This window comes from Mytilus edulis, chromosome 5, assembly GCF_963676685.1.
Source record: "Mytilus edulis chromosome 5, xbMytEdul2.2, whole genome shotgun sequence".
In the NCBI taxonomy this organism is placed as follows: Eukaryota; Metazoa; Mollusca; class Bivalvia; order Mytilida; family Mytilidae; genus Mytilus; species Mytilus edulis.
Window position 1 is genome coordinate 83,061,831 of NC_092348.1, and position 11,498 is coordinate 83,073,328.

An 11,498-nucleotide genomic window follows, 5' to 3' on the forward strand; every position below is an offset into this window, starting at 1 on the left:
AGTCAATTGGTTTTTGTCTATGGTATGGGCAGTCAATTTGTTTTCGTCTATGGTAGGGCAGTCAGATTGTTTTTGTCTATGGTAGGGGCAGTCAGATTGTTTTTGTATATGGTAGGGGCAGTCCATTTGTTTTTGTCTATGGTAGGGGCAGTAGATTTGTTTTTGTCAATGGTAGGGGCATTCTGTTAATTTTGTCTATGGTAGGGGCAATCAATTTGTTTTCGTCTATGGTAGGGGCAGTCCATTTGTTTTTATCTATGGTAGGGGCAGTAGATTTGTTTTTGTCAATGGTAGGGGCATTCCATTTGTTTTTGTCTATGGTAGGGGCAGTCAATTGGTTTTTGTCTATGGTTTGGGTAGTCAGATTTTTATTGTCTATGGTAGCGGCAGTCAGATTGTTTTTGTATATGGTAGGGGCAGGTCAATTTGTTTTCGTCTATGGTAGGGGCAGTCAATTCGTTTTTATCCATGGTAGAGGCAGTCCATTTGTTTTTGTCAATGGTAGGGGCATTCCATTTGTTTTTATTTATGGTAGGGGCATTCTGTTAATTTTTGTCTATGGTAGGGGCAGTCCATTTGTTTTTGTCTATGGTAGGGGCAGTCCATTTGTTTTTGTCTATGGTAGGGGCAGTAGATTTGTTTTTGTCAATGGTAGGGGCATTCCATTTGTTTTAATCTATGGTAGGGGCATTCTGTTAATTTTTGTCTATGGTAGGGGCAGTCCATTTGTTTTTGTCTATGGTAGGGGCAGTAGATTTGTTTTTGTCAATGGTAGGGGCATTCCATTTGTTTTTATCTATGGTAGGGGCATTCTGTTTATTTTTGTCTATGGTAGGGGCAGTTCATTTATTTTTATCTATTGTAGGGGAAGTCCATTTGTTTTTGTCTATGGTAGGGCCAGTCACTTGAATTACAGATCGATTGGTGTGAATATATTTAATGTACAATAAGAAATCCGCCTCCTCAAAATATCCATATAATATAACAGAAACGAAGAGAAACAAACATATTTGATATTTAGAAGTCCAAGATGTGTTTGCAAGACTGATTTAAAAAGTAAAATAACAAACATGCCAAATCCCAAGGAAAATGCAAAACGGAAAGTCCCTTACCAAATTGCAAAAACATATCAAAAAGCTCAAACTCATCAAACGAATGGAAACAACTGTTACATTCCTGACTTGGTACAGCCATTTACTTATGTAGAAAATGATGAAGTCATTAAATTATTTACAACTTCATAAGTCTAGACACTGATAGGTAAAATGATAAATACTGAAAGTAAAAGATTTATTTACATGTTTATAGTTGTTTTCATATATTTCTTTCAGTTTCCTGAACAAAATGGAACAATGTAATTGTTTAATTGTTGTTTCGCAGCTTTTGTGAAGAAGGAACAAAACTAATTAAAGACACTTTACGTCGGCGCCCTTTTTGTTGGCAAGTGCATAAGTTCTGAAAAAGGTTTGGGCGTCTCTTAGTAAGTAGTGAAAATTATTTAAACCTGTACAAAATTCAACATGATCTGCTTGATAGATTTTTAAACGTATGGAATAGTTAAATTTGCATCAAAAGAAGTAAAGTTAAATTAATGAGACATAGAAACTGTTCCTATTCACATGACATCTGCATGATCTGTTGTAGAGACATACATAAATATAGGTTAAATATTACACATACAAACTATTGAGACATATTCTATCCTCAATTCAGTACAAGTTTTTAAATAACATGTTTTAAATTTTTTGTTTCAAATCAACGACCTGTATTTGGTATATTTAAAAGTTGTATTTAGATACACTGTTGAGATAGATGACGTTAAACCCCAATAATACATGTTGTTTTGATCATAAATCACGAGCATCACTGAAGATACATTACTTGTCGAAATGCGATATGAAATAGAGTCAAATTGGTACATTTTGTACCGTCAATGTTATTTTATTGGTGACGATTAATATATCCAGTATTTAAAACAAAGTAGATTTTTTGTATGTAAAAGTTGAAGATTATTTTTGTAAGGTTAAAATCGAACTCAGTTAATGGTGGTTTATTTCAAATGACATGTATCTGGTATATTTTTTAAATGACCCTTATATATGATATCAAAACAACTTCAGAAATGACAACTTTAGAACACTAATAGTACGAAAAGATCATCCCAAAGGTTGGATCAGGTTTAGAAATATGGTCAACTAGACTTTTATCAGGGAAAAACACGATAGGCGTCCATCTCACTGTCCCGGTAGCCTGGAGCATTTGAATGCTTCTGTTGTGTTGAAATAATGCCAAATTAGGAAGGGGAAAGATTGACTAAGGGGTGTATTAATACACAGCTTCATTCAGTTGAAATTGGCATAAATATTAGATACAATACACAGGTAACAAAGAAACAGGTAACAACCGTTGTAGTGCAGTTCAAAATTCCCGCCTTTGATTATCGACTATGTATGTAGTACTGTTTAAATGCCTCCCTTATCCGAAAAAACTCTCGAAAGCTGCGATCCATGTACACTCCCTATCGGGATTAATGGAGATGTTTCACTGACGTATATTTATACAAGGACAATCAATCCCCACCCAACACAAAGGGAGTGCTAGGACACCGGGAAGTCTGTGACTACCTATTGGATTTTTGAATATATCGTATCATTAGTCAAAACAAACAACAAATACATGGTAACATATTAAGAGTACACAGTTTAACTCTTTATACGTTTGGAGATAGTCTCGTTGGCCAATGTCTCCGTAGTTTAACTCTGACACTAGTAGCATATATTCGCAATTTTAAACTGTCACAGTAGATAAAAAATTACCCGTTGGATATTTAATTAATTTTCCATTGTGATATTTAGCTTATTAGTTGATTTGCTTTGTTGCTGATGCATACATAACAACAGACGCGTATCCCGCTGGCTCAAATCTGATCAAAGTAATGTCAAGTTCATTATCACCAATAAATATGATAACGCGAAGATTAAAAAAAAAATTGTTTAAAATTTAATGTTTGAAAAATCTTAAGTATCCTTGTTGGTATTGAATAGAATGTGATAAGAAAGTTAAATGTCAATGACTTAATATAGTAAGGTATTGAGGAAATTAGCCTGGATTTATTTCCTGTATTGCTGATATCAAACGTGTATAGACAGTTTTGTAGTTATGCACAGCACTAAGTTTGAAATACGAGTTATTTGTCACCTTTTGACATAAGGTTCGTGTATCTTGTATACATGTACTTCGGATAATCATTATCGCGAAATATTGTGCAATGTACGTTTCTAAATTCTGCACACTAATAATTTGAATAAAGCCAGTCGTAAATTTGGTCACCACTCCTGTCGAATCATATGTAAATAAGATAAACTGACGGAGACTAAAGAATTTCATTATCAACATCCTGAACAATATGTTACTAGGATAAAATTGCGAAATAATAATTATTTGAGGCGGGATAGGTGGCTTCACCATAATATTATCGTAGTTGGAAGTTAAAATTTTCCAATCATACACCATCAATGGTTATATCTTAATTTGTTCCAGTAAAACATGGACGGATTTAACCATTTCCTTTTCAGTCAAGTAAGTTTAAATATTTTTTATAATTTGTTTCTCAACTAAAAAAGAATAATACTAGTTAATTAATTAATAAATACAATGAATAGTAAGTTTTCTCGTTTGAATTGTTTTACATTTGTCATTTAGGAGTCTTTTATAGCCTACTATGCGGAATGGGCTTTGCTCATGGTTGAAGGTCGTACGGTGACCTATAGTTGTTCATTTCTGTGTCTTTTGGTCTCTTGTGAGGAGATTTCTCAATGGCAATCATACCACATCTTTTTTTTATACTTATATGGACATACACAATTCATTAAATTGCAAATATGCAGTATCCTTATTTCCTTAATGACAAACTCTAATATGCAGTGATAGCGTTGGTCTCGCCTTAACTAAATAGTAGAGGCGAGACCGTCAATACTGTGTTAACGTTTGTAAGTTTAAGGGAAACCACTGGTTGTATGTCGATGATATTTGGTATAATTTGAAGAAGCATATTTTACACATCTCATATCCATGTAGAATATTTGGTTCAGCCTCTTAAGTCATAGTCTATTGACATTGAAATTTTAATTCGTTAAATGTAGGGTCAGGTAACGTGGAAGTCTTTGTGGTTCAAAGTATTGCAGTGTTGATTTAAACATTCACATTATACTAAAAAAAACATAACTTAAAGTTATCTCTGTGTTAACATTTTATTGTTTAACTTTTTTGCTTTCATTTTTATCTGTTTTAAATCGGTGGCTGGTATAGTTCAGAAATCTATACATAAAGGTGTAAAATATGATCATTATTGAAACTGTTACTGAAACTATATTTCCATGATGATGTCCTCAAATTTATACACTGAAGGTGTGCAATGCTAATAGTTCTGGAAATATAAACTTAGTTTGGATTAAATTGGATTTTCTTTTCTTTCAAATCAACGAAACTTTAAAATTTTAGTATATGAATTAAAAAATGTATTGACCAAAAATAAGTACAGTGAGTAATAAACTAAGATTTTATCATGAAATCTCAGATACTTGGAGACCCGGGGAAATTTGTTTCCTGTGTGACATTTAAAATGCAATTTCAAACATCACACAAATGATTGTTTTTCGGAAAATGACAAAGTTTCATAATAAGAAACAATTATTTTAATTAAAACACTTAAATTTTTTAATCATGAAATCTCAGAAAACAGGAAGGCGGAAATTTGTCAAATGTAATGCAAATAGATATTTTGTTTGTTTGTCCATGTTCCGTGCATATTTCACGATCAAAACCACAAAATTTACAGACACTTTAAAATATAAGTGTATTAAAAAAAATTAGGGTGTCTGTTATAAATGCCAATGAGATAAATATCCAATAAAGATTAGACGGCGTGCACAAAGTTGACGGCAACTGTAAAATTCGCCTTTTAAATAGTTTTATACAACCGTGTTTTAAATATTTTTGAATAAGAATAGGAATAAGATTTTTTTTTTATGATAAAATGATGAATGCATGCCATTAAAATCCACATTACTAGTAAGGTAAATTAAAATTTAATCTATAAAGCATGAAACGGGCATATAGAAAACGGCAAAAATACGGTGTAACTTGTAACATTAAATAAGCATAAATTAGAGTTTTTAACCTAAACTTATACAAATTCAACATATTTTCCTGCATTTTCGTATAATAGAATTGTTCGGATTCGGACTCGGACATCACACGAAATTCATCGCAAAAAAAATCAAAAACGATCATGGTAGATAAGTTTGGAATGGTCTTCGTTATGTGTAAGAAGTAGTAATTTGGAAGGACTAATAATCGAAATGGAAGAATCGACAAGAAAAATATGTAATTACAATCTTTTTATTTTCAAAATAACTTGGTATTCAAAATGTGCATAACCAGAGGTTTAAAATAATCTGCAAAATATGAATGATTCGATAGTCCAGACTGAACACCTGAAATGTCCAGGTAGTATGTTACAATCTTAAGAAATGACGTTTTAACGCTATTTTCTGAAAAGGGTCCACGACATAATCGCTAATCATTTCCATTTCACTGCTCTAAGCATATATCTATTTATATTTCCAGAATGTGCATTTTCTGCACTTTTTTGTTCGAAAGAAAAAAGAACTATGTTGAACGTAAATATTTAAAGTTATGTGATAAACTAAGTGTCCAGTGTTTTTGTTACGCGCTTGTTTTCTAGATGAAAATGCCGACGTCGTAAATGGTTTTAGTAATTTGAAGACGTTACGTTTGTGGACTCAGCTTTGTGCACACCGTCTTTAAAACTAACGTGAATGTAAGCCCCTATTTGCCACCATGCAAAATGAGTTAAATTCATACCGTAAGGTCAGCTGTGAAAAACCTCCAAGTGACAAAATATGATACAAATAGCCTGATTTATGACAAACCAATATAAAACGAAAAAATAATTATGACAGAGAGCAATCAAAGAAAACAACTGATATATTAACTCCTGAATTTGAACTTATGGAGCTATTTCCTGTTATACTAGTTAAATATATTCCATCGACAAGTTCGTGTCCAAAAAAAAAAAACCTAAATCTATTTTTCATTTCAGTTAGTTTCTGACAGCCTCAAATCATTGTTCTAACCATTTATCTTAATCCCAATATTGTAAAAGGTCTCTAAACTACAACAAGCTTGACCTTTACCAAAAAATGATTACTAGAATTCATCTTACTTAAGGATGTACACCTCTGAGGAGCCAAACATTTCTAGAATTAAACTTTTTTTCTTAACCTGATTTTTGGGTTTATAAGACTGTAAACAATGAATTGCTGAAGAAAAAATCATATGGTGGTGCACTTCTTTTTTTGCCACGGCCCTTTGAAAATACCCAATTTTGATGATTTTTCCATTTTTCGTTAATTTTTACTTTTTTTTGCGCTATTATCGTGCACAAAATCACAGTTCCACAATTTAACTTTTTTTCATACTTTCATTAAAGATGAAGAGGACCAGTCTGAATAAATTGAACTTAAAAAAACTATAGGTAGGTGTTGATATAAGAAAGTTTTATCATAAATTATTTTGATTCTTTTGTGTGCTGTCAATGTTGTTAATTTGTTATTCATCTCAGTTTTAAGAAACAAAATGCATATCATTTCAACTTTTATCTTTTAAATACTTGAGAAAAAAAAAACCACATATATCTAAGAAATTTGAAAAGACCAAAATGATATTTTAGGATGTACCTGATTCTTGTTAAATCATTATTTGTATTCCTCACCCATTTTCTCAAAAGTTTGGCTAAAAAGACTGGTTTTAAGAGATGAACCTCATTCCATCGTTTTATCAGGAAATACATTAGATAAGCGAGTTTACTTTGCTATACGGTTAAGAACTTTGTCAATATGGCAGTTGTTTGTATTGCAACATATTAAAGAATTTGTAAAGCAACACGTAACCTCTATTCACACACTCCTTACAATCACCCTATAGTTGGCAACATATGTATTTATTATCAGATATTATAAGCCCGATTTAGATAACCACTGTATAGCACGTTTTGTGTTAGTTTGTGACTCTCAAAATTAAAAATTTACCATTAAATGTACTGGACAATTCTGTGTTAAAGGTCACACACATTAAAATAAAATTTGTAGAATTTTTCGTATTATCGTTTCTCAATAACAAGACTATATAAATAACGGAACTTTTAAAGTAGAAAAGAACTCTGTTCCTTGTTTTTATAATTGAATATTATATTCATTTGAAAATTTGGCAGAAAATGATTTTTTAGGCAGATTAACATTGAAACCATTTTTGTTTCAAAAACTATGAAAAAATAACAAATACTGTATACGATTTTAACAAAAGGAATTTAGAATTATATGTAATAAATTATATAAAGAAAGAAAGGGGTTTGGAGGGCAAAATTTCAATTGGCACTCATGTATAAAACTATAGGATTCCAAGATCTGACAAAAAGTCAAATGTGTTTTCGTATATTATATTTGTTTTTCGTGCTTTGTTTTGAACATAAATTATCCTTTGGTTTTCTCGTTTGAATTGTTTTACATCTGTCTTTTCATGGCCTTTTATAGCTGACTATGCTGTATGGGTTTTGCTCATTGCTTAAGGCAAATGTCATGTGGGCTCTTGTACAAAGTTGTCTCATTGGCACTGAACCATACCACATCTACATATTTTGATAAACACATAATAAGCAATCATCCTTAAAAAAGGCCTTAACCTGTGGAATGATAAACCTTAACCTGATTATTTTGATAAATTATTGCAATATTTTAAAGCAAAATGTTAATTGAACAGAATTGACAGTCTTATTATCCGATTGGCTATGGTAATAAGGATGTTTCGATGTTATCGTCAGTAAGTTGTATGCAATTTTGTTCTTAAAAAGTGTATATTATATTGAATGTATTGATTCTTTGGAATCTTGTTTAGTACTGTTTATATGAAAAAAGAAGATGTGGTATGATTGCCAATGAGGCAACTCTCCACAAGAGACCAAAAGACACAAAAACTAACAACTATAGGTCACTGTACGGCCTTCAAAAATGAGCAAAGTTCATACCGCATAGTCCCGAAATTACAATGTAAAACAATTCAAACATGAAAACTAACGTATGTCTTCTAGCGATAATTTAACCGTTACTTATCTGCTCTCTTGAGGGGACTACTCCAATTATTGTATAGTGCTGCCAGAGTCCAACTAAATTGAGTTTATTTCAGATTCAGGATAAATATCTGCTTGGAAACCTAACATATTTATAATCGAGTAAAACACTAAATGTGCTTGAATGAAAAGTGAAGTATTGACAAGAAAAGATTAGCAGCATGACAAATGTAGACCAGTAACAGCTGACTTATGTCATATGTCAATAACCACGTGAAATACACGTGGTGCAAGGATGTAAACACTTAGTACATTTGCGACATGATAAAACGATAAAGTAAAAGAACAAAATCAATTGCTGTAAACTTACTGAAACTAACATCAATCAATCAATCAATTAACAACAGCAGTAGTGTCATTGCACTTAAATTTACATAATTTGACTTTAATAGTGATTTTGTTATTTCAAAAATAAACAAAAATAGTGTAATATCACTGACTTAAGTAAACACGTCTTTAAACCGTAATGATCAAATATAAACAGATAATTCGTTATCATACTTATTGTTTATGTTTATCAAAAGATACGTTGTATAAATACAAAGTCTTCATCCAAAACTGTCATATATTTTTCAAATCGGCAGGTAAGGTACTTTGAGCTTGTTTTTAGTTTTAGCGAGCGTTATGTGTTACTGTGTAACAGTATTGTACCTTTTTCTTAAATATAAAGTGTAATTTTTGTTCTTGTATGTACCATTTACATTTTCAAGTATCGACATGCAAGATTAAGGAAAAATTCGGTGACGCTAAGTCATGATTATTTTATCCCAATCTAATGGGTATTTACTAATTATCAATAAATCCAATTTTAGGAAAAAAATATACTGGCATTCGTAAATTTGATGATTTTGAATAATTGATGCACATTTTTGAACGTTTTTCGCCGATTTTATGTGCTTTTAATACAAATCTATTTAAAAGAGCTCATCCACAAAAATTCCAGAAAATGAATATGTCTTTCTTTCTCACAAACACACTCACGAAAACATACACATTTTGATAGACTTGGAAAGATTTGGAGCTCTACATTTTGTATAGACAACTGTCCATTGTTGAAGACTGAATGTCTCAATCTATATGTCTGTTTTGATTATTTTTGTCATCAGGTTGCTGTCCCATTGACGTTTATCCTCATCTTCTTTTATTTATATTATGTCTAACTTTATTTTTATGATTTTTATGAAAGCCATATGTTATTTTTTTTTCAGAATGGATGAACATATTAAAAAAAGCTAGTTTTTATTCATGTTACAGAGGAGTACAATATGAACAGACAAATAATCAAAATTCTGCGCACATTACCAGCAGTTATCTTACTGGTCAGTATATCAAGTGTTATGCTAATGGTTCTTTCTCGTCACGTGAAAATAGAAGTCACATCATTAAACGAAATCTCAATACCAACAGATGAAACAGAAGTACCGCCGTTAATCATCACAGCTTTCCCACGAACAAAATATACCAAAACCATTCCGACCATTCCGATCGAAACTACCACATTAGGTAATGCAACTGTCAAACCTCGAGTATTGTTTGACGAAATTATTAATCCACATCCATATAGATATAAATGTATACCATCACGTGTTTGTAAATCAACCGGTAATCAAGTTCACCCAAGATTGTTAATTTTAGTAAAATCTAATGTTTTTCAAATTGGGCATCGCATGGCTATCCGAGCAACTTGGGGGAACTTTACAAACAGTTCAATACAAATAGCGTTCTTGTTAGGGGATTCACCGCTTATTACGTCATTTACCAAGATGGAATATGATTTGTATGAAGACATGGTTCAAGAGGACTTCATGGACGAGTATAAAAACAATACTCTAAAGACTATTATGGGATTTAACTGGGCTGTGTCTGACTGCAGTCAAGCTAAGTTTGTTCTGTTTGTAGACGATGACTACTATGTAAATATACCACTTCTATTAGATCTTATAGAAAATATAACTGAATCTGAAGACGAGAATGTGTTCATTGGTTTTAAGTATGAACATGCTGTAGTTCGTAGAAAGAAAGAATCTAAATGGTACGTATCTACCGACGAGTACCCTAACAAACATTGGCCTCCATACATTAGTGGTGGATCTATGTTACTATCTATGGACGTGGTAAAAGAAATATCAAAGACTTTCCCTCACGTGAAACAAATATTTATTGATGATGTCTACCTCGGAATAGTAGCTGAAATTCTCAATATAACACTCACACATGACAAAAGATTTGAAGTGAAATATGTTCCCGAAAAACTGGACACGTTAATAACGAGTCACGACTACGGCTCGCCGAATGTTCTCGTACATGAGTGGAATATTGACGACGATGAAGATGATGCAATATCAACTGTGGAACAAAACTCACGAACTTGATAAGATGCGCAACATGTGCAAATGTGTTCCAGTATAACATCGATATCCGTGTTTAAAAAAATCATCGATGAGAAATGCGTTAATATTCTAATTCATTTGATCAAAGGGATAGGTAGGCATATTATATTGTATGAAGGAAACATTGAAACCCATATATATATATATACAATGAGTGAAACGGAAAACTATAATATTTTTACAGCTATTTCGTCTTCCAGTTTACCAGAGGATAACAGCTGCTTACATAAAAAGAAGTCTGTGCAGCAAAGATTATAAATACCTTCGTCTACCAGTATAACAGAGGATAACAGCTGCTTACATAAAAAGTAGTCTGTGCAGCAAAGATTATAAAAACCAAACATCAAATGAATCCCTTGAAATGTTCAAACAAACGAATGAAGTAAACTAAGGTTGAAGGACGACTTCAAAAAATGACAAGTATTTGATATCAGAAAACCATAATCCAAATATTTTACTATATTTTATTATTAAATATCCTGCCATAACAAGTTTTAACAATTGTTAAACCTTCAACATGTCAAGTTTCTACATGTTATATATCTTTAAGGACTTAAATTAAGATCGGATATTATCACAACAAAACAATGCGAACCATGTTTTAACAAAAGTCTATTCAATTGGCTTACCAAATTAATGTATGATACCACTATGGGGGACTGCACTGAATAATTTAAAGTCAAATAATCTCAACTCTAAACGGAAATGACACCACTGTTTACTGCACATCCGCTAGTGTAATGATTGTAGTTTAGCTCTTATTCTAAATACCTTTTATATGCAGTCTCACGTTCAACGATATTTACTACGGACGGCCTTTATAAGAGGTCTTACCTATTGTATTTAGTGGTTAATATGTTCTAACTCTGAACATGCATAAAATATTTCCATTTGACATGAAC

At 31.9% G+C, this 11,498-nt stretch overlaps 1 protein-coding gene across 1 annotated transcript; it reads left to right on the plus strand.

The window, feature by feature from the left end:
* The first annotated feature begins 3,388 nt into the window (after positions 1 to 3,388).
* LOC139524633 (beta-1,3-galactosyltransferase brn-like) lies at positions 3,389 to 11,084 on the plus strand. Its single transcript, XM_071319582.1, has 2 exons — positions 3,389 to 3,579; positions 9,415 to 11,084. Exon 2 carries the CDS (start codon positions 9,472 to 9,474, stop codon positions 10,576 to 10,578), a length of 1,107 nt encoding a protein of 368 aa, XP_071175683.1. The 5' UTR covers positions 3,389 to 3,579; positions 9,415 to 9,471; the 3' UTR covers positions 10,579 to 11,084.
* Positions 11,085 to 11,498: the final 414 nt, after the last annotated feature.